Below are 23990 nucleotides of genomic sequence, written 5' to 3' on the forward strand. Positions count from 1 at the left end.
CACACCATTCCTGTCCTGAGCTGCAAATAGCATCCTAGTTATTGGGGGGTCTTCCTTGCCAGGAAGTGTAGTGTATGTTAGAGTAGCTGTTTAAATCTCATTGGGGAAAAGGTTAGAAGCAAGCCTTGTCGATCCACCCCCCCCCCCCAGATCAGAGCTGCTTCTTCAATCCCCACGGCAGCTTCCATGAAACACTAGAATGCAATGAAAACCAACACACATCAAAGTAGTGCGATTGAAATGGCCAATGAACACCAGCAGCCTGCTAAAAAAAGAACTCATTGATATCTGTTAGCGGTCCAGCTGTTGAACGCAAAGAAGAGCTGCCAGTGATAATGTGGCAAAATTGATGTTGATGTAAATGTTAAAAGTACACTCTGCAAGGATCTGAGAACTCCTCAAAAGACAACCCTTGTTTTTTTGAATTGTGGCATTCCAAATTTTCTCCCTCCGTAACATTATACGCCCCCCCACCTTTATCACGCAGTTGTCTACGCTGTGTTTTGCGCATGAGTTATGCCACGCTGGGCCACAGAACACTGACTCAGGGTGTGCAAATCTGTTGTTAATGGGACTCTCTTTAGGCCAGGTACACTGCCCCAAAAGACAGCGTGGTTCAGTTCTTCTTCTATCAACCCATCAGTCACCAGTGGAGGCAGACGGACTTTTTCCCGTGCACTGTGACATGCGGAGGAGGTGAGTTATGGATGCGGGGGAGGGGGGGAGCGTGTGCAGCTGTGGATTGCCAGTGGCGGATTTACAGCTTTCTAACTGTGGGTTTAAAAAAAAAAAAATTGCTATAAATTCATGCTGTGTAGTAACTTTGGGACTCTTCCCTGCTCGCATTTTTTAAAAAGTGCAGAAGGTCAAAACTTGCAGCTAGTTAAGTAGTTATGGATATGTTTGGGATTTTGTTTTGTTTTTCTGCTCTATAAAAGAAAAAACCCGAATCAGATTTCAAATAGCACAGCTGACAATGGTGACATTTCAACAGTGATGACATTTCCTATGGCTTTAAAAAAAAACAAAATAGTATTTATACTTCCATTGCTAGGAGTGTTTTGTTTAATCTTTCTCTTTGGCTGTCTTCTGATGGTCAATTCGAGGAGACATCTTCGCCCTTTCACATAATTATTGCTAGCGGTGCAAGTGGTAGAATATGGTATCCTTGCAAACCAAAGTCTCCAAGGAAGAGCAGACGCTCAAAATATGCATACCCAGGATCTTAAGGAAAGCATAATGTGCTTGGCTGTTTCTGCCCTGGAGGCCTAAAGATGCATTAGAGCCAGCGTGGTGTAGTGGTTAAGAGCGGTGTTTCGTATCGGTGGAGTCTGATCTGGAGAACCGGGTTTGATTCCCCCACTCTTCCACATGAGGTGCAGACGCTAATCTGGCGAACTGGATTTGTTTCCCCACTCCTGCACATGAAGCCAGCTGGGTGACCTTGGGCAAGTTACAGCTCTGTTAGAGCTCTCTCAGCCCCACCTATCTCACAGGGTGTCTGTTGTGGGAAGGGGAAGGGAAGGTGATTGTGAGCTGGTTTGAGTCTCCTTTAAGTGGTAGAGAAAGTCAGCATATAAAAACCAACTCTTCTTCTTCATTAGTAAGTTCAGACATGTCTGAAGCTCTTCCAATTTGCCACCAAATGGAATTGAGAATTGGATGCTTTTCTCCCCTCTGACCTGGATGGCCCAGGCTGGCCCGATCTCATCAGATCTCAGAAGCTAAGCAGGGTCGGCCCTGGCTAGTACTTGGATGAGAGTCCACCAAGCAAGACCAGGGTTGCTAAGCAGAGGCAGGCAATGGGGAACCACCACGGAACATCTCTTGCCTTGAAAACCCCACAGGGGCGACTGGACAACAACAACAAAAAGCAGCCCCATTCCTGCAGTGCAAAATTCCACCCCTTCCCTCTGGAGGACGGTCTTTTCCTTCTCCTCGCTACCTAACCAAGTCTTGCCAATTTGGGGAAAAGAACAAAAGGATGTCTCTTGCCTTGAAAACCCTGCAGGGTCACCATAAGTTAGCTGTGACTTGGCAGCGCACAGAAAAGGCCCGCATAGGCATGAGGGCTTCTGAGTTCAGCAGACCTCTTAATTGGGGAAATTTGCAGAAAATTTAAAAATAAAGAGAAAGGAAAAGGCAGGACAGGGCAGATTTGGCGCTGCTGGATCTCTTACCTGAAAGTGGGAGTAGAAATGAGCCAAGAGTCCAGTAGCACCTTCATAGAATCATAGAGTTGGAAGGGACCACCAGGATCATCTAGTTCAACCCGGCACAATGCAGGAAATTCACAACTACCTTCCCTCCCACATACCGAGTGACCCCTACTCCATGCCCAGAAGATGGCCAAGATGCCCCCCCTCTCATGATCTGCTTAAGGTCATAGAATTATTATTGATTAAAAACTAACTTTAATGAGCTTTTTAGGAGCTTTCGTGAGCCTCAGCTCACTTCTTCAGGTAAATGAAAGTTCATACCCAGCCAGAAATTTTGTTAGTCTTTAAGGTGCTACTGGACTCTCTCTCTTTTGTGCTTCTACAGACTAACATGGCTAACCCATCATGATCTGTCTGAAAGTGGGAGATTGGGGTAAGCTAAGGTCGTGCCCATTCACTCTCCTCTTTGGGAAATAATTATTTCTGCCAAATTTATGTTTCTGCTGGACAGGAGGGGCATGAATACTTGAACACACAAAGCTGCCTTATACTGAATCAGACCCTCAGTCCATCAAAGTCAGTACTGTCTAATCAGACCAGCAGCGGCTCTCCAGGGTCTCAGGCAGGGGTCTTTCACATCACCTCCTTGCCTAGTCCCTTTAACTGGAGATGCCGGGGATTGAACCTGGGACCTTCTGCATGCCAAGCAGATGCTCTACCACTGAGCCACGGCCCCTCCCCTGGCCCAGTGATGGCTCGAGACCATAGCGAAAAGTCCATAGAGTACCAGATAAAAAATAAAATCAGTTAGAGGGGGCAGGTGGGTAGACTGGCTCTTCTTCATCAAGTCCAGCTCAAGGACTCAGAGGATTGGATTTATATGCTTTGTAAAGCCAATATTGATAAGTACATCTTGAACGGGCAGTGCGGGAAATCTTGTTCTGTTGCCGTAGAGTTAAAATGTTTTTGTCTTAAGATGGTTGGCCTCCTTTTTTGTGTGCCTGTTCGGTTTCATTCCCTTCCTTATAAACGACTTGGATATTTTTGGAGAAGATCATTTTTTTAAAAGAAAGGATTAACTGCACTGTCGTCCCCCGTTCCGTTGATTATTTATTCAAAACCCCTCTCTCCCTCTCGCACAGGCGCAAGATCTCTTTGTGGTGAAGTCATGAGGGATTTCAGAAAGCAAGCATGCCCTGTAAAGCGCAGCCATATTTAAATAAACAGTCAAAATGTTCAATGTTTACATTTTCATTTTAATTTTTTTGCTGGGGTCTTTTGCTTGCTCGGCAGAGCTGGCTCATGAGCTCCGTTTTGCCGATGGGTTCTGAGTTCGGTTTTGCTTGAGTTCTCACTTCCCTGCGGAAAGGGATTTTAGCTCAAACGAGAGACTTGTAATTGAAACCTTTGATATATTACAATGCAGAGTTTTTTTTACTCTGGAACAGAGGCTTTGGATTTGTCCGTTCCCTTTTGGATTTTTATTCTTGTGGTTCCTACCTTTTTTCTTTTCTTTTTTTGGTGCGTAAGAACACAAGCCAGGACATTCTTTCCTTTGCCCTACATGTTGAGTCAGTTATTTGAAAATACTTCTTTCCCCCCCACACCCAATAGACACTAGGCAAGAAAACAACAGACCGGCTCATAAAACTCAGATTTCTTACATAGATAATTTACACCAACTGGTCGCTTCTGCGCAGCTCATTCTCCACCCCACACCTCCCTTTGCTCTGCTAGGAGGAATGTTCTCAAAAAATATTTTTGGGTTTTGTAACATTAAGCGCAGCGGTATTTTTGGATCTTGGAGAATCTGGCTTTTGGGTTTTTAATTGTTTCTCAAACTCCTTGGAGCGACACAGCGCATACTTCTTTGCTAATCGGCGAAAGCTGCCAGTCTGAGCGGTGGTGCCTCAGTTAAAATTACAGGCAAGCCACAGACCATGAAACATCTGAGGGATGTTGGGTGGAGATGCGCCTCCACCTAGCCCGGGCCAGGGGATTGACAGGGAAACCAGCCCAAGTCTTGCAAGGCGCCAAAACAGGCCAGGAGAAAGCAGTGGAGGATGTCTGGGGACACCTTGTTCAGGAGCCAATAGAATTGGATCTCCTGGGCCAACTCACTTGAAATTTGGGGGTTATTTAAAGGACGGGCACCAGCAGCTCTGCTGCAATTTTGGTGTAATTTGCACAAAAAAACAGCTCCTCCAGCCCTGTGGAAAGATCCCCCATAGGGAATAATGGAACCAAATTATATCCCTCCTAAAAAACTCCGCAAATACCGAGCCCGTGCTTGGAACCTGGAAAACTGGTAATACTGATATTTCTTGGTTCTCTGATATCCGGATTAAAAAAAATACCATTTTTTTCCAAGGTGCACCCCATAGTGGACATTCCACCTGCTCAGACACTGTTTTTAAGTGTTGGCACACAGGATTTTGGGGCATATATGAAAGGTTGTGGCAGAAAGCGGCAGTTGTTAAACGGTGTGTAAAAATATCGGTTGTATCTGGAAGGGGTACATGAATGCTGTGTGCATGTGCCTGTAGAACTTCACTCATGATAGTGTTTGTGGAGTTGTTTGCATAGGGGGAGCGCAAGAGAAGGTGAAAGAAGAATGAACACCACAAACAAAAACTCATGGAATAGAATCATAGAGTTGGAAGGGACCACCAGGGTCATCTAGTCCAACCCCCTGCGCAAGGCAGGACATTCACAACTATCTCCCCCCCACACACACACACACCCAGTGACCCCTATTCCATGCCCAGAATATGGCCAAGATTCCCTCTCTCTCTCATGATCTGCCTAAGGTCATAGAATCAGCATTGCTGACAGATGGCCATCTAGCCTCTGCTTAAAAACCTCCAGGGAAGGAGAGCTCGCCACCTCCCGAGGAAGCCTGTCCCACCGAGGAACCGCTCTAACTGTTAAAAAGTTCTTCCTAATGTCTAGACGGAAACTCTTTTGATTTAATTTCAACCCGCTGGTTCTGGTCCGACCTTCTGGGAATTGTGCAGATTTCTACTTGCTTGTTATAATTTAAGGCTTCCCTCCCTTCCCCCCCCCCATCCCAGGCTATCAGCTCAACTCCGCCGAGTGTGTGGATATCCGTTCGAAGCGTGTCGTGCCGGATCAGTACTGCCATTACTACCCTGAAAACAAGAAGCCCAAGCCCAAGCTGAAGGAATGTAACATGGACCCCTGCCCATCCAGGTGTGTATTGCAAATGTATAAATTGGTGGTCAGCATTTATTTACGGTTGCTTGGGACACACTAATGGATTCTCTTTGACATAACTACCCAGAGGACCTTTATCATGACGGTTGTTGTTTGTGTGGGGGAGGGACCTAAAAGGGTAGAGATGCTGCATATCCTCACGGGATCCCTGTCGGTAGGGCTTGGCCACGCAGAGTCGGAAATGGGTTGAAGGTTTTACTTTTAGCTTGTGCAGGACCATCGCAGTGTAGTGGTTAAGAGCAGTGGACTCTAATCTGGAGAACCGGGTTTGATTCCCCGCTCCTCCACATGAGCAGCAGGATCTAATCTGGAGAACTGGGTTGGTTTCCCCACTCCGACACATGAAGCCTGCTGGGTGACCTTGGGCTAGTCACAGTTCTCTCTGAACTCTCTCAGCCCCACCTACCTCACAAGGTGTCTGTTGTTGGGAGAGGAAGGGAAGGAGAGATTGTAAGCCAGCTTGATTCTCCTTAAAAGGTAGAGAAAGTCGGCATATAAAAACCAACTCCTTCTTCTTCTTCATCCTCCTTCTTTTTTTTTTTTTACTGGCTCCTTGCCTTTTCTTCCTTCTTTTAGCCTCCTAAATATGTCTGATATTTATGTGAACCTGAAGATTCCCCTCATCTGTGCTGAACCCTACATCGTAGTTGTGGTTGGCCCCATTGGATAGATCTATGTATCTGCGCAGAGCTCCAGACTTTGGCTATTAGCTATAGGAACATTTCCATGTAATTTTTTTTTTTTTGCACACATGGCTCATTTTGCTGGATCAGGGCCATGGTGTTAACTTTTAGAAACTTGAGCTTCATATCCCATTTGGCACAAATGCTTGAACATGTTTTGGCTTTATCTCGCGACCTGTTTACTCTCTCCCAAACTCGTCATATCTGGAACACCATCATTTCCCTCTCCGGATTGAAACTAGAGGCATACTTCTCTCTTGCAGTCAAAAAGATTCGTAATGTATTTTTTCCCCCATTCAGCTCCCAGGACAACGGTCAGGCATTCCCCTTCCAAACTGTAGCGCGGTCCATTTACTCTTGTGTCACAGTATGCCGCTCTCCCATTTTCCTCAGACAGTCAGAGTTGTGCTTTCTGGGCAGAGGTGAGAAGAAGAAGAAGTGAAGGAGAAGAAATTGGTTTTTATATGCCGACTTTCTCTACCACTTAAGGGAGACTCACTTACAATCCCCTTCCCTTCCCCTCCCCACAACAGACACCCTGTGAGGTAGGTGAGGCTGAGAGAGCTCTAACAGAGCTGTGACTAACCCAAGGTCACCCAGCTGGCTTCGTGGGTAGGAGTGGGGAAAACAGTTCACCAGATTAGCCTCCGCCGCTCATGTGGAGGAGTGGAGAATCGAACCCGGTTCTTCAGATCAGACTCCACTGCTCCAAACCACTGTTCTTAACCACTACACCACGCTGAGTCCCCCATACTTGTCAATTGCAGTGGGGGCTGAGACAAAGAATCTGGATCTTTCCTTTCTCAGGGTGGCGTCAATTGCCCAAACGTTGGCAAGGAGAAGAGCTGCCCGTAGCCACCTGGTTTCCAGGGGGCACGGAGTAATGTATGCTTCCATTTATGCTCCAGAGTGGTGTAGTGGTTAAGAGCGGTGGACTCTGATCTGGAGAACTGGGTTTGATTCCCCACTCCACCACATGAAGCCAGCTGGGTGACCTTGGGCTACTCACAGTTCTCTTAGAGCTCTCTCAGCCCCACCTACCTCACGGCATGTCTGTTCTGTTGTGGGGAGGGAAAGGGAAGCTGCTTTGATACTTCCTTAAGTGGTAGAGAAAGTCAGCATATAAAAAGCTACCCCTCTTCTTCAGAGACCTGCTTGAGGCAGCTCACAAAATAAAACAAGATAAATGTAATAAAAATAAAATTGTTTAAATTAAGAAGAAGAAGAGTTGGTTTTTATATGCCAATTTTCTCTACCTTTTAAGGAGAATCAAACCGGCTTACAGTCACCTTCCTTTCCCTTCCCCTCCCTACAACAGACACTCTGTGGGGTAGGTGGGGCCGAGAGTGTGTGACTAGCCCAAGGTCACCCAGATGGCTTCATGTATAGGAGTGTGGAAACAAATACAGTTCACCAGATTAGAGTCTTCCGCTCATGTGGAGGAGTGGGGAATCAAACCCAGTTCTCCAGATCAGACTCCAACGCTCTTTAACCACTATGCCATCCAATGAAACCCAGAAGCAGAAAAGCACAGAAGCAGAAAATCTCAGCGTTTGGCAGAGCATAAAACATTAAGCCAAGAGTCCCCAACCTATTTGAGGCTACGGGCACACTTGGAATTCTGACACGGCACAGTGGGCGCAGCAACAAAATGGCTGCCACAGGAGGCGGTGCCAGCCACAGAGTGATTGCCACATCCTAACTTCAGTAACACCGTACTGATCCTTGCGCTGTGGTGGCAGCTGCTGCCAAAGCAACATTTTTTAAAAAATTTGCACAGCCAATCAGAAGCCATCCTGGGCAAAAGCCCTACCTGGCCCTGCCCGCTTCCTAAAAACACTTGGCAGATGCCAGAAAAGGTGTCGGTGGGCGCCATATTGCCCGTGGGCATCACACTGGACAGCCCTGCATTAGGCATCAAAGCATAAAAACGTGAGCGAAAGCACAAGGGCAGCATTTTCCAAGGCATGCTTCAGCCCCTCTCCTGGCAATGCCCTGTATCTAATTTGGGCATCACTGACCCACCTGTGGCTGAGAGCATCGTATTTCCTTCTTTCCATGCGGACAATAATAACAGAAGCCGTTTTTTTTTTTGTTCGGCCTCCAATAAAGCAAATGCAGCGCCAAGTAAAGATGCTTGCGGTGGAGAGACCACACGAGACCGTTGCCAAGTTCCTAAAGGCCACGGCGTATATTGGGCCGTGTTGAGTTGCACAGCGCCGTTCAGGGCAAGCCGGCCGCTGGCCCGTCTAGTGCTGTTTCCTGGCTCTGCTCTGAGTATCTTAAAATAACACGGCAGTATCTAGCCCAGAACCTCACGCTCAAATTGCCAGCTGGCAGGGCCAGAGACCTATCCAAGAAGAAAAGGAAATGCTCTCGGTGGATTTCATTTCCTGCAACTAAACTGTCCTGTTTCCTCTCATCCCGGTTGAACATAATTGTTGAAAGCGACCCCAAGGTGCTCCAAACTTAACCAGGGCCTGTTCTGCAGACCCGGTCTGGCAAAACCTGAACGCCGTTTGCGAAAGGTTCCCAAATCTTTCAAAAGTAGGATGGGAGCATCATGAAAGAAGGGGGGCACGTAACAGGACTGCTTGCCGTTCATGTCAGTGCTATAGAAATGAAGGCGCCGAGATGCCAAGGGGTGAACGTTCTGCTCTTTTTCTCATGGCTCCTCTTTGTTAGGTATCACGGCCAGTCCAAGGCTGCAGGGCAGGGGTGCCCAAATCCAGACGGGGAGTCGGTGTTCTCTAATTTAGGGTCCCTGAAGTCGTATGAATATATGAAGCTGCCATATATCACATCAGACCATTGGTCCATCAGGCTCGCCCATCACTGGGTGAAGTTGAGTCTATTGCGCACGTTTTCTTCAGATGCCCTTTTTATGAGGAAGTAAGATTTAAGCTAAGAGCCCCGTGGCGCAGAGTGGTAAGTTGCAGTACTGCAGTCAAAAGCTCTGCCCACGACCTGAGTTCGATCCCGATGGAAGTCGCTTTCAGGTAGCCGGCTCAAGGTTGACTCAGCCTTCCATCCTTCCGAGGTTGGTCAGATGAGTACCCAGCTTGCTTGGGGGTAAAGGGAAGATGACTGGGGAAGGCACTGGCAAACCACCCCACAAACAAAGTCTGCCTAGAAAACGTCGGGATGTGACGTCACCCCATGGGTCAGGAATGACCCGGTGCTTGCACAGGGGACCTTTACCTTTAAGATTTAAGCTAATCTCCCCTCTCCTTAATCTAACAAAGAACAGCTCTGAGGAAGGGAAGCTGAGGAATCTCCTATGGGAAGGGTCAGCCCAGACGATGAAGTAGCTAAATTCTGTGCTGCAATATACAAGATCCGCCAGACAAAGCAGGGGCTCGGAAATCTAACCAAAAATGGAGAATGTTATTTTAATCCGAGGTTTTTAGCTAATTTATTTATCCATTTAAGAATTATATATCCCATAGTTTTAGATACTGTATCTTTTAATTCTGTTTTGTAATTGATATGAATATTTTAATGGCTTCACCGTATTCATAAATCTGATTAACAGTCACATATAAAGTCCGCTGCTTAAAGTTGGGTCATGGCAACTAGATGTTTTTTTGTTTTTTTTAACATTTAGTGAGTTTTAGTTTCTTAAATATTAGTCAAGAATTTTAACCAGGTATTATCTCTTTAAAATCTATGTAATCTTTTATCTCATGTATAGATGATACAAATGTTTTACTGGCATGTGCCGTACTAATAAATCTGATTCTGACTCACTGCGACAAGGGTCGTGGGTTCTATCCTGAGGTCCTGTTACACCAGGGGAGGTCACCTCATGTGTGTGAGTGTGTGTGTGTTAAATGCCGTCAAGTCTCTTCCGACTCATGGCGACCCTATGAATGAAAGTCCTCCAAAATATCCTATCTTTGACAGCCTTGCTCAGATCTTGCAAACTGAAGGCTGTGGCTTCGTTTATTGAGTCAATCCATCTCTTGTTGGGTCTTCCTCTTTTCCTACTGCCCTCAACTTTTCCTAGCATGAAAAGATAGATCGTCTATAAAATTATTCACAAGCAAGGTCATTTCTCACCTCCTATATGGCGCGGATGTCTGGGGTTGGAAAGAGGACAATATTGACAATATTGAAAATACTGGCCTACCATCTCCTAGAGCCCACATCCACCTTGAGGTCCTGTTTTAAAAATAAAATAAAATAAAGCAGACAGATCATCAGACTCATTCAGCAGACTGTCTTTTGATACTATGCTCTCGAGGGACCCGGTGCGATCAGGCTTTATCAATAAATTATTAACTTACAGTATTGTCTACTCTGGTTGGCAGAGGGTTTTTAAGGTCTTGAGCAGAAGCAGGTGTTCTCCAACACCTGCTGCCCATCCAATATCCCTCAATTAGAGACACCAGGGATCATACCTGCATACCTATTCTCTCCAGGATCAGAGGACCATGCCTATTATACTAGGTGCTGTGGAACACAGGCAGGATGGTGCTGCTGCCATTGTCTTGTTTGTGGGCTTCCTAGAGGCACCTGGTGGGCCATTGTTTGAACAGACTGCTGGACTTGATGGGCCTGGGTCTGATCCAGCAGGGCTTTTCTTATGTTCTTATGAGCATGCCCGTTATATTAGGTGCTATGGAAGACAGGCAGGATGGTGCTGCTGCAGCTGTCTTGTTTGTAGGCTTCCTAGAGGCACCTGGTTGGCCACTGTGTGAACAGATTGATTAACTTGGTGGGCCTTGGTCTGATCCAGCATGGCTTTCCTTATGTTCTTATATAAATGTGCCTAACCTTTACAGGACACAATACTTTCTATTTAGCCACTAATTTTGTAAATCCTTGTTTTGTCCACAGCGATGGATTTAAGGAAATCATGCCTTACGATCACTTCCAGCCACTTCCTCGGTATGTATGGAATCTACCGGACCGGAAGTTGTCACTGAGATAAGTGTGCCATTGACAGTTTAGTGTGGTGCTCTGTCTGTTCGTCATTCCTCCTTTCTACGTGACTCCTCCTTTCCCCAAGATGAAGGCCAGCGACCGTTTGCCATAGAAGGCATCAGCTAAGCAGACGGCCCAGCACGCTCTGCCCTTCAGATAAGGTTGTGCCAAAGCTCGCGCCCTTTAAACGCCTGACACTCCGTTAATGCATTTGCCTGCTTAAGTGCAGGTAGCCCATTACTAAGTTATGCACAAGATAGCGGTTGTTAACTGGAATGTTTCAATCAGCTAAATAAAAACTCGGAGAGAAAAAGAGCGAGTGAGCTCTTGCTCCAGGCTGAACGCCGTGAGGCCTTTTCACATATCTGATTTCAGCAAGACAAATGGCAGGAGACAGAAGTTCCAGGAAGGGAAAGTGGCGTGATGAGTTTTTTCACCGCCCAGTGGTGTGCACGCCATCCTTACAGTGTTTTTTTTTTTTGCTGCTTGGAAATCCTACAAATCCTGTTTGATCAAAAATGTGACCATGGGACAAAAGGTTACAAAAATGTGACCATGGGACAAAAGGGTGTCCTCTGCAGGAAATGGTTTATCATTTGACTTTCAGCTCTCTGAGGTTGGAGACCAGACCATCATTTCTTGGCTGATGTGATAGAAAGTACCAACTCCTTTCTGTAGTCACGCAGGTTTTGCAGGTTCTGGAAGCGTCAAAAAACCTGCAAAACCTCTGAACAGGAATGACAGTGGGGTGAAAATGCATGCCATGAACACATAAAAGTTCCCTTATACTTAGTTAGACCATTGGTCTGTCAAGGTCACTCTGAATGGAATCTGCTCTCCGGGGTCTTGAGTACAGGTTTCTCCCATCACCTGATCCTTTTCGCTGGAAATAATGGGAATTGAACTTGGGACCTTCTGCATGCAAAGCTGTGATTGGTGAGGGCACCTGTATCCAGGCTTAAGCCACAGACAACCAGCTTGAGCCATAGAAAACCACCTTGCCTGGTTTTTCCCCCTAGAGCACCAGTTAACCATAAACACTAAGGTCACCCGTAAGCTCCCCTAAGACCTCTGCAGTGCCCATTGTTGTCATTTTTCCTAGTCAAATGAGGAAGCCAGGGCAGGAAACAGTAGGGAGCTCCAGTGTGTAGCAGGGTTTCTTGAAAGTGTTGAGTTGCATCTCAAGTGTAAACACACAGCTGGACTGTTTTAACAGATGTGGGGGGGTCTTTTGAAATAAACAGAAAAGTCCCAGGATAAATGTTCCTCCACCGCCGCACTCACGCACGCACGCACACACACACCTTTGAACATTTTTGGACCTGCTCCACGTAGTCCAGGCTCATTGGAGTGTTGAGGGATCCCTTGACATCCGCAGCCTCTGGGAAGTGTCCGCCTCGCTGCCCTCCCATGGCTCCCTCCCCCTTTCCCAGTAGCCACAAGCCTTGCTCCACCTGGAAATGCTCCCGGGAGTTTGGGAGAGGGAGCATGTTCCAAACGTGATGAGATAAAGAAAAGCAGCTGTAAAAATTTACGCCATAAACACTTCCGCAACTAGCATTACTTACAGCGTGCTCATTACGGCATACGCAGATCTGCTGGCTGGGTAATTGCGTGGGATGGCAGAATGTCCTTTAAATCTTGATGGGATTTTAAAAGCATTATACTGCTTCGAAGGCCTTCAGATAATTCACATAAGTAATCTTGGAAATGAGCGCCACACCAGCATCAATAACTTTAATACGGTTCAAGACCAGCAGATAAAAAATATATACATAGTAACAGGATAATGACTATATAAACCAATAAATATTTGATAAAAATAGTCACTCACTCATGGAGCCATTAAGAACATGATTTTAAAAAAAGATACATAATTGGAGTCAATATAAATAAAAGTCACTCATCCCTTGAGTTCAACCCAGGCTCGCCTAGTCTTCATAGCTCGCCATCCAAATTTGGCCACTTTAAAGGTTAGCTCCATGTTCTTATCTGAGAGCATGTTAGAAAGGCGGATTGCTTTGGATCTCCCTGGGAAGCCATCTATTACAGAGGAGATGGTTTCACGCACCAGCATCGGCTAGGGGTGTATGCTTCAAATATTTTCATACTAATTTTGGATCTGGATTTCGGGTAGGCCACTGTTTTCATTCCCCTGACCTGGATAGCCCCAGGCTAGCCTGACATTGTCAGATCTCAGAAACGAAGCAGGGTCGGCCCTGGTTAGTATTTGGATGGGTGACCTCCAAGGAATACCAGGGTCACGAGACAGAGGTAGGCAATGGCAAACCACCTCTGATTGTCTCTTGCCTTGAAAATCCCACCATGGGTCGCCATAAATCAGGCAATGGTAGACCACATCCCAACATCTCTTGCCTTGAAAACCTTGAGGGGTCACCATAGTCAGCTGTGACATGACGGCACACAAAAAATTGTTTTCATTAACCTGATTTTTTGCAAGTGGGGTTACTGGTTTGGGGTGAGGGGGTACTTTTTCAGCTCCAGCTCCTTTTTTCAGCACGAGGTGGGAGGGAGGGAGGGAAAGAGAGGAAGCAAGCCCCAAACCGGGCTTATCATGCCGCCGTTTTCCCCACTGGAGGCTTCTCCTTGCTGGCATCGGAGGCCGTAGAGCCCACCCTCTCAGCTGGAAAATGGGTTGGCGGGCCGGCGAGCCCCTGTACTCCTACGAGGCTTTGCTGTCTCAGCGGCCGTTTCCTCCTTCCTTATGGTGTGTGCTGCATGTCATCCTTGCACCAGCAGCCTATCTCCACTACTTAGAGATAAATAATTATAGGGCCTTTACCCTAGCCAGGTGTGCAGCCTTACCCTCTGCTATGCTAGAGGGGAAATCTAAGACAATACCCAGGGAGGAGAGATTCTGCCCCTGTAAATCAGGGGACTTAGAAACTATTGAGCACACCCTCCTGAACTGTAATTTTTACACATTACCCTGTTCTAAGTTTATTGAGCCCCTCTTATTGAGAATGGGACCTGACAGGGCAGGAGAAAACACTGAGTTGCTCCTACAAGGGGATAATCCTTCAAAATTTTGCTCGGCAGCAATGAAAATTCGACGCCATAGAACAGTCTCTAAGCCCAATTGGCAGAAGTGTCTCGGTGGTTATTTCTTTTTTTAAGTGTTATAAGACTCTGACTGTAATTCTTTGTTTGTAAGAATATTTTAGTCCATGTTTCTGGTTTTATCTGGCTAAGGGCCGTAAATAAACAATCTACTGTGGAGCGAGAGAATGTAACACAGGGCTGCCGCTTTCTGCAGCAGGCATGTGTTCATTGTAGTAGGTAGGTTTACTCTAAAGTTCAGTGTTTGTGCTGTGGAGTGTAGTGAAAGCTCTCTTCGCTGCTATGCTACCCCAGCTGCCGCTACACTTGCAAGAGAGTAGCTTTAAAATTCATCATCCTTGAGTGTGCTATTATTGCTCTGATCACCCCTTTGGGTTAAGCGAGCAAAAGGATAACAGCAGAGAGAAGTGCATTCGTCGGGGGGTGATGGTGAAATCATTAGCTGTTTGCTCAGTGCTGCCTGGTTTTGATCATGTAAGTTTGGTTTAAATGTCAGCGCTTGACGTACGGCTAAGGTTCACATTTGGTTTGTGTATAAAGTGATTCATTTATTTTGGGTAGAGAGCTGCGTGAATTATTTCAGGCAGAGAGCATTCTTGACTTTACCCACTGGATCTCGGGGAGCAGTTATTTAAATTTACCTTTTGGATTTATAGGTTTCTGCTCCATCTGCTCTGTGATTGACTTCTTTACAATACCTCAGTTACTCCCGCCGAAGGGCTTTGGATGGGATGCTGTGGCTGATTTCATCCACGGTTGCGGGCGCAATTATTACCTTGCATTCCCCTTTTTTAAAAAAGCCTTTTAAAACTCATTTAAATATTTTTATTTAATAGCATCCCTTGCTGCATCCCTTGATTAGCCATCAAAAAAGGTGTTGGTCTGAAAGTGCCTCAGATTGTTGGGCTTCTCGCAGGATATGTTATTAGATCTTGGGAAAACTGAAACTTAAAAAACTGAAATTAAAAACTGAAATTAAAAAGTGCATTAAAGAGCTTGATTATAACAGCATTACTTTTCGTTCTTGCCGCGTTTGTTCATCCCAGTTCTTTGGAATACCACCACCACGTGGCTTGCCTGCTTATACTTACCGGTATTATCTGACAACTCCTTGTCTTTCTAGAGCCTTCTGTTTAGCTAGACTGAATGCTAACCCCTCTATGGTTATGCAGGGCAGAATTTTGAATATACCATACCCAGACAGGACCTAGAATCATAGAATCATAGAGTTGGAAGGGATCCCTAGGGTCATCTAGTCCAACCCCCTGCACAATGCAGGAAATTCACAACTACCTCCCCCCCCCCCATACACCCAGTGACCCCTACTTCATGCCCAGCACTCCCTCCCCTTTTAAAATCCTTACGGAAAGCAGAGGGATTCCAAGACCATTTGTGCTGATACATGGATGCATATGTGGGTGTTTGACACGGGCCAAATGGTCTTGGAATCCCTCTGCTTTCCGTAAGGATTTTAAAAGGGATTGATTTGTGAGAGAGAGGGGCTTGGTATTGTGACGGGCGGGAGGTTGTCCTGCCCTTGAAGGGGAAAACAGCCCCTCGGATGAGCCCAGAGGGGCGCTGCTCCAGCATCCAGTCACATTTCGAGAAAGGGGAGGGAGTGCTGGAGGGAAGCACAAGAGGAGAGAGAGAGCTGAGTTCGGATCTGCCCCAGGGAGGGAGCAGGAATAGCTCCGATCTGGCTCGGGAAAAAGCAGTTGGAGTGACGGGCGACTCTGCCTGCTAGCGTGGCAAAGTGATTTAGCTCTCTCTCTGGGAGAGTACACATGAAGCTGCCTTATCCTGAACCAGACCCTTGGTCCATCCAAGTCAGCATTGTCTACTCAGACCGGAAGCGGCTCTCCAGGGTCTCAGGCAGGGGTCTTTCACATCACCTACTTGCCTAGTCCCTTGAACTGGAGGTGCTGGGGATTGAACCTGGGACCTTCTGCATGCCAAGCAGATGCTCTACCACTGAGCCAGAGCCCCTCCTCACAGTACCCGATTGTTAGGCTTGTCTCAGGGGATGATCAGACCTTGCCCAATTTAGTCTGACTCTTGGGAAAGGGCAGGCTATGATGCGTGAGAGGATCCATCCGAGTGGCTAGTCAACAAAAGCCTGTCTGTGCCTGAAAGCATCGTAGTAAAGTCTAACTACTCTCTGAAGCCCTAACTAGTTTAAATTTACATGCCTCAGCCAGGTTTCTCCTTTGTCTACCTGCAGACCTGTGCCGCTGAGCTGTTCCTTGAAACCAACCTATAAATAAATAAATCTTCCTAGTTGGTTATACTCATCTCAGTTTATTAATGTTTTAGTCACAGATCTTAACAATGTTCAGATTAAAACCATACAAAATGTATAACCCACAACACCCAGGGTTACATGAATAAAAATTTTAAACTGTTACAGACAGCCACGTATATACATATTGATTGAATGTTATAGTTCTCCTAAATTATTCTTTCTGTGTCAACTTCGGGGTCTGATTTTCAACAAATTTCTTCCTTAGCTTAGAAGCTAACATGATATAAAAGGCCACACTAAGCGTGATATTTGAATTAACGTCTGCCATTAAAAATCTAACTCGGCCCTCAACTGTATCTAAAACATCTGGGATATGCTGGTTTAATTTAAAACGAAGTTTTAAAATGGGCAACTAAACAGAATATGTGGGAGATCCTCTATTGAACCTGAGGAGCAGGGACATAGCCTTAGAGGTTATATATTAAACCTGCCTCGGTGATCTCAGTAACCAATAATCTCCACAAACCCAAAGCCCATACACTTGCTCCCTTTGGAACACCTGGTGACTGAGGGGAAGGTTTCTAGTTTAAAACCAACCTAGGTCCCAAAAATCGTAGAAGGCTGTATGTGTCCCCTCAGTAGGGAAAAAGAGGCCTGCCCTAGGTATTTAATCATCACATAAAATTGCATGCAGTTTTAGGATTCAGCAGTGCATGTGACTGGCTTTATTATCAGCAGCCGACAAAGGAGTTTCGAGTTTGAGGGTTATTTTAATGGAGTTTTAAGTTTGAGGTTGTTGTTTTTTTTAATTGGGATTTTACCGTTTTAAAACTTAGAATTTATTGTTCATTTTATTGTTTTACTATTATCGATTTTAAACGATGGGCGAAAACGCACTGTTGATTCAGCCTCCTTTATTCCCTGTTTCAGCCAGGATCGAACGCACGTTCTGCAAAACGCATGTGTTCGATCCCAGCTGAATCCTGGCTGAAACAGGGAATAAAGGAGGCTAAAGCGACCGTGCGTTTTCGCCCGATGTTACCTGCCCTGAGCCTGGCCTTGGCCGGGCGGGCTATAAGTTGCAAAACAAACAAAAAAATAAATAAATGTATGGCCCATTGTTCTCGTAGTAGTTTGCATCTAGAAAGTAGATAGACTCATGCATATCAATGTGTTTCCCCTCTCCCATTCCTTAGCTGGGAACACAACCCTTGGACTGCGTGTTCAGTTTCTTGCGGTGGGGGAATTCAGAGGAGGAGTTTTGTGTGCGTGGAGGAGACCATGCACGGAGAGATACTTCAAGTAGAAGAGTGGAAATGCATGTACGCCCCCAAACCCAAAGTCATGCAAGCTTGCAACCTGTACGATTGTCCAAAATGGGTAGCCTTGGAATGGTCACAGGTATGTTGGAAAAGTGTTTCAACCCTTTAAAAAATGCCATTAATTATTTTCCATTTTTTTACTACTAAATGGCAGTTGTGGGGGGTTCGGGCTCAGATTCCAGCCACAGGGGAGTGGGGGAACCCCCTCCCGCTAGCAGTTTTTCTGACTTTAAATCTCCCACCATTTAAAAGCTGCTGTTTGCTCTTTTGTGGGAAGCATCCAGGAAACATACCTCCAGTTTGTATGTTGCTCCCGACGCTTACTAGGGAATGGTATAAATGATGTGGAATGGGCTGGTCTTAATTGTATCATATGGCTGTTTTGGCCCTTATTCTCTGTGTTAATTATTTGTAAGCAACTGTGAAAGTTCATTTGCAAATACAAATACCTTTATTGGCATAATATGTTTAAAGGAATATACAAAAGCTGAAATTAACATTTGAATGTTAAAAGCTAGTTTAAATACAGTTTATTCTTTAGTGTTGAGATCTTCTTTCTGACTGAGTTCCAATTGGTTGATTGCTGTCATCAGGAATTTCGCCACGCTTTCTGTAATTTCTGGGTCCCGGTCAGCTAATAGTTTCTGAAGTGTTTTCCTGTTGTTTGAGTAGGAGTTCGGAATTAAAGGTTTTATTAAGTTGTCTCTTGAAGTGTCGTATAGATGGCATTCCAGGAGTATGTGGGACAGGGAATCAGGGCATCCAGCCCCACATCTACAGACTCTATCTGCATAGGGTATTTTTAAGAATCTGCCATGAAGAATCGCCGAGGGCAATGTGTTGGTTCTGGCTTGCATAAAAGCTTTCCTGAGCTTAGGATTGTCAAGGTGTTCCAGGTATTTTGGACCAAGGTTTGGTGGGATTCCGAAATGTTGAGGTGAACAGATTGGAGGAGTTGGAGGGAATTTGCTCTGAGGTTCGTGGTCAGTTAATCTTTGTTTTATTTGGTTTAGGATGTAGCTCTCTCGAGCAAGGGATAGGGAATCCAAGTCAATGCCTAGCTGGGCGATTTTCTTTTTTTATCTTGAATGACCAGTCAGGAGAAAGTTCATTTTTATGAATATATGTTGTGTTTTGGATTTTCCAAAAAATAGAATTATTATATTCTATAATATTGTTTTCTTTTCCAGTTGGTATATTTCACAGTACCTGGAGGTTGGCAACCCTACTATAGAGAGATATAGCTGTACAGAAAGATGCTTTAATCCAGGGGTCTGCTACCCTTTTGAGCCTGCGGGCATCTCTGGATTTCTGACAAAGCATGATGGGCACATCCGCAAAACAGCTGCCACAGGAGGCAGAGCCAGCCACAAAATGCCTGCCACAGCTTACCTTCAGTCACACAGTGAAGATCTTTGTGCTATGGTGGCAGCTGCTGCCAAAGCAAAAAAATCTGCACAGCCAATCAAATCTCTAATGGCCAGTCAGAAGCCTTGCTGGGAAAAGTCCCACATGGCTCCGTCCACTTTCTAAAAACACTTGGTGGGCACCAGGAAAGGTGTTGGCAGGCACAATAGTGCCCACGGGCACAGCACTGGGGAACCTTGCTTTAATCACTTAATGAGCCATGGCAAATGATGAATCAACTAATGATTTTTAAGAAGAGGCTAGATGGCCATCTGTCAGCAATGCTGATTCTATGACCTTAGGCAGATCATGGGAGGGAGGGCACCTTGGCCATCTTCTGGGCATGGAGTAGGAATCACAGGGTGTGTGTGGGGGAGAGGTAGTTGTGAATTTCCTGCCTTGTGCATGGGGTTGGACTAGATGACCCTGGTGGTTCGTTCCAACTCTATGATTCTATCATCATCATCAAGTCTTTATTGCATTAGCAAAAAAAAATAAAAATAGCAATAATCCAGAATAAGGTGGAAATTCCGCCAAAATAAAACCAATAACATTTTTAAAAAGACACAAAACATAATTTAACATAGGTTAAAAAAAATTAAACATTTCCCATAAAATATTAAAATGCAAATACAAATTCATCATTAAAATATAACAGGAAGGAAAGATCATACAATCCAGAGACAAACAAAAGATGGCAAGTGACCCTATGATTCTATGATTCTTTTAAGAAGTTGATAGCCACAGGGTCGTTTTCTCTTTATTGCTGCATTTGTTTCCCGTAGTGCACCGTGACCTGCGGCCGAGGATTACGTTACCGGGTGGTGCTGTGCATTGACCATCGGGGACAGCACACGGGGGGCTGCAACCCTCAACTCAAACCGCACATCAAGGAAGAGTGCATTGTGCCTGTCCCTTGTTACAAGCCCCGAGGTAAGTGGGATGTGCTCGTAGCGGCGATCTGTGGAGGTGTACTTTTATGCGTCATACCTTTTTTGTAAAAAAAGCTCCCCACTGGTTTTCTCTCACACATGATGGTTTCATTTCACTCCCATGCAGTGTACCCACAGACTGCTTTACCTGCCTCTCACGTACGCCATGCACATATGGCTGTTACCTGTTGCCATGTTCACCCACAAACTCAGCCTAGACACAGTGTGGGACAGGCGGCTGCCTGGCATTTCCTCCTTCAGCGAGTGGGTGACCTCGGGCCAGGCATACCCAGCGAGAGGAGAGCCCCATGTGCATAATGTTTCCTTGTCCCTCCTCCACTTGATTGGCAGCATGGCAGTGGAAAGAAGAAGAAGAAGAGTTGGTTTTTATATGCCAACTTTCTCTACCACTTAAGGGAGACTCAAACCAGCTTACAATCACCTTCCCTTCCCACAACAGACACCCTGTGAGGTAGGTGGAGCTGAGAGAGCTCTAAGAGAGCTGTGACTAGCCCAAAGTCACCCAGTTGGCTTCGTGTGTAGGAGTGGGGAAACAAATCCAGTTTACCAGATTAGCCTCTGCCCTCATGTGGAGGAGTGGAGAATCAAACCCAGTTCTCCAGATCAGAGTCCACCGCTCCAAATCACTGCTCTTAACCACTACACCATGCTGTACCCAGCGAGAGGAGATCCCCATGCGTATAATGTTTCCTTGTCCCTCCTCCACTTGATGGGCAGCATGGCAGTGGAATTCTGAACACGATGATACCATAGACTTTTTCAGATGTTAAAATTATGCATACAGGCAGCCTACAAGAGTTCGTAGTTAGCCCTAATGACCATAACAAAGTGTTTTGTAAAAAAAAAAAAAATACCCAAAGGCCTTAGGAGTTTTAAAACCCTGGTTCATATTGTTTATGCTGATTTCCAAACCCACAGTGCAGCATGGAGAGGGTCATTCCCAAATGAACCTTTTGCAGCTACCATTTTCCAGCTCTCCTTCATAGGAATCAGGGCTGTAGCCAATGGATGAAGTAGGCAGAAGATGCCACTTTGTTTACCTACCAGGCTCACACTGCCTGCCGATGATGCTCAAATGCTTAAACGCACAGGCCATTCACATGGGCTAGGCCCCCAACTCAAACGATCAAGATTTCTGCTTTACTCTCCAGTGTGTGTTTGCCGTCAAGTCACAGCTGACTTGTGGAGTTTTCAAAGCAGATGTGAGGGCTATCTGGCGGCGACATCTGTCACCCCATTGATCGCCAGGGTTGATTCGGCTGATCTGGCTGGCTAGGCAGGTGTCCCCTACTTCCCTCACGGCCCCATGTGCATCCCTCCCAAAGCTGTGTGTTCAGTGGAAGAGGACAACCATCCCAGATAGAAGGACATGTGAACACATGAAGCTGCTTTATACTGAACCAGACCCTTGGTCCATCAAAGTCAGTATTGTCTACTCAGACCAGCAGCGGCTCTCCAGGGTCTCAGGCAGAGGTCTTTCACATCACCTGCCTGCCTAGTCCCTTTAACTGGAGATGCCAAGGATTGAACCTGGGACCTTCTGCATGCCAAGCAGATGCTCTACCACTGAGCCACGGTCCCATTCTTCTGTCAAGGGTATACAATAGCTGCGCTCCCCTGCTAGAACCTCCAAACAACCTCAAGGTCCGTTTGTAGGAGAATGTAGAATAGTTTTCAAAGCAAGAGATGTTCGGAGGTGGTTTGCCATTGCCTGCTTCTGTGTAGGCTGAGAGAGCTCAGAGAGAACTGTGACTGGCCCGAGGTCACCCAGCAGGTTTCATGTGGAGGAGTGAGGAACGGAACCTGGTTCTCCAGATTAGAGTCTGCCACTCTTAGCCATTACACCACACTGCCTCTCTGAGCCCCTGACAAATGGAATAGTCTCATCCGAGGCTCACCTGTTTGTCTCTTCCAGAGAAAAACCCTGTTGAAGCAAAGGTCCCTTGGTCCAAGCAAGCTCACGAAATGGAGGAGACGAGGACCCTCTCAGAAGAACCCACGTAAGTTCACCCCCTCTCTCTTTCTTGCTCTCTTTAATATGGAGAAGAGGTTGCTGATGCATTTTCCTGACGGTTCGTAAAGACCCCGCTGTCCCCTGCCAAGTCATCTGGCATTTGCATTTCTTTGAGCCAGGCCTGTCTTTGCAGCTCCATTCTCAGGTTCTTCTAAGCAGTCCTCCTGAGTGATGCAAAAGCGCTCGGAGCCAAAAAAACATTTAAGTTATACATTTCAAAAGTTCCGTCAAAGGTTTCCCAGCTATATGAATGCTTGCCCTCGTGATGGCATTTGCGCATGAATCCTTTAATAAGAATTAATCCTGTCCTTTGCAAGGGATCGTACAAGCAAGGAGAGCAGTTTTTATGAGCATATGGATATTTCCATCAGGTCAGGCATTTGTCCCTTCTTATCTGTGAGATTTTCTGCACTGAGTTTTTGCTCCAACTTGGCTTTTTAATGACATCGTTTTTTTCCTTCCTTTACACACAGTATCATCTGCCAATCGTTGCTCTACCGGTTTTTCTTTGAGTCCCCCTCCCCCCGTTCTTTTTTTTTTCCAGATTACTTTGTGGCATATGGAAAAAACACAGGAAAAATTTGGGGGGAAAGGGAGCGCAACTGGCAAACGACATTGTATGTATCGATTTTCTGAGGGGAAAATCCATTGCAGTTAAGCCAAGCTGGAATAAAAACCCAAGGCAGAAAAGCCATGTCTCTTTCTTCTTTCTTCCCTTGGTACACTGAGGGACGTTAAATGAGAATTTTGTGATGACTTCTGGGAGAAACTTTACATCTAATATCCTTTCCTGTTATTTCAAGCTCATTCGACCACAGATCTTGAGCGCAACATACATAAGACAAAAACAACATTTACACCTAATATGCTAATATAATATATATATATATATATATATATATATATATATGCAAATCACTGTTTTGGCTATTGTGATTTCTAGAATGGTTCACACTAATCTGGGATTCCTAGGCATTATGAAAAACATCCCCCTGAAAAATCCATGCAGATTTTCCATGCTCAGATGGTTACCATTGGCAGCAGCAGGCATCATGTTATTCTTTGAGTCTCCTGCTTTCCTTTGCAACAGCATCACTCCCTTCCAACTGGATCCCTGCAGAGGATCAGGTGCGCTTCTAGCCAATCATCATTGGAGACAAGCCCCAGAGATAACACTTTTAAGGCCCACAGCTGCTGCTTTCACCCAAGCAACGTTTTCAGAGAAATGAGAGTCCCCACACACCAAGAACTCCATAAATGGTAGTTGTAATTAAGGTACCCCTATGATGGATGCCCAGGGTTAAGACATGTTGCAGTTAGATAGTTGATTCATCACATGCAATGGATATTCCTTCCCCTAGGTTTAACAGCCATTGGTTATTCATCAGCCATTTCACACCTTTTAAAAGGGGGAGATGAATATTAATTTTTTCCTTGACACTATAAAGACAAAAGTTGCCGCATCTTTCAAGCAATTCACTGACCTACTTGACAGCAGATAATGCAGTATCCGCTTCTCAGAAAGTGTCATTACTGTCTTATCCAAGGAGTGATATATTTATTTCATGGTGTAGTGGTTAAGAGCAGTGGTCTGGAGCGGTGAACTCTGATCTGGAGAACCAGGTTGGAGTCCCCACTCCTCCACATGAGCGGTGGGCACTAATCTGGTGAACTGGATTTGTTTCCCCACTCCTCAACACAAAGCCAGCTGGGTGACCTTGGGCTAGTCATAGCTCTCAGCCTCACCTACCTCACAAGGTGTCTGTTGTGGGAAGGGGAAGGGAAGGCGATTGTAAGCCAGTTTGATTCTTCCTTAAGTGGTAGAGAAAGTCGGCATATAAAAATCAACTCCCACTCCTCCCTCTCCTCCCCCTCCCCCCTCCCCCTCCCCCTCTTCTTCTTCCTCTTCTTCTTCTGGTCTTTACTGGCTCCTTGCTATTTCTTCCTTCTTTTAGCCTCCTAA

The 23990-nt window shown here is 45.7% G+C and overlaps 1 protein-coding gene across 1 annotated transcript in view; it reads left to right on the forward strand.

Annotated features, from left to right (window-relative positions):
- Positions 1-22017, forward strand: part of ADAMTSL3 (ADAMTS like 3) — an 89310-nt gene extending 67293 nt beyond the window's left edge. The window contains exons 8-13 of the mRNA XM_056865860.1: positions 585-696; positions 5234-5372; positions 10922-10972; positions 17528-17732; positions 19846-19993; positions 21929-22017. Coding sequence (XP_056721838.1) covers positions 585-696; positions 5234-5372; positions 10922-10972; positions 17528-17732; positions 19846-19993; positions 21929-22017 — 744 coding nt within the window. The remainder of the gene's footprint in view (positions 1-584; positions 697-5233; positions 5373-10921; positions 10973-17527; positions 17733-19845; positions 19994-21928) is intronic.
- Positions 22018-23990: the final 1973 nt, after the last annotated feature.

Source organism: Euleptes europaea, chromosome 20 (assembly GCF_029931775.1).
Source record: "Euleptes europaea isolate rEulEur1 chromosome 20, rEulEur1.hap1, whole genome shotgun sequence".
In the NCBI taxonomy this organism is placed as follows: domain Eukaryota; kingdom Metazoa; phylum Chordata; class Lepidosauria; order Squamata; family Sphaerodactylidae; genus Euleptes; species Euleptes europaea.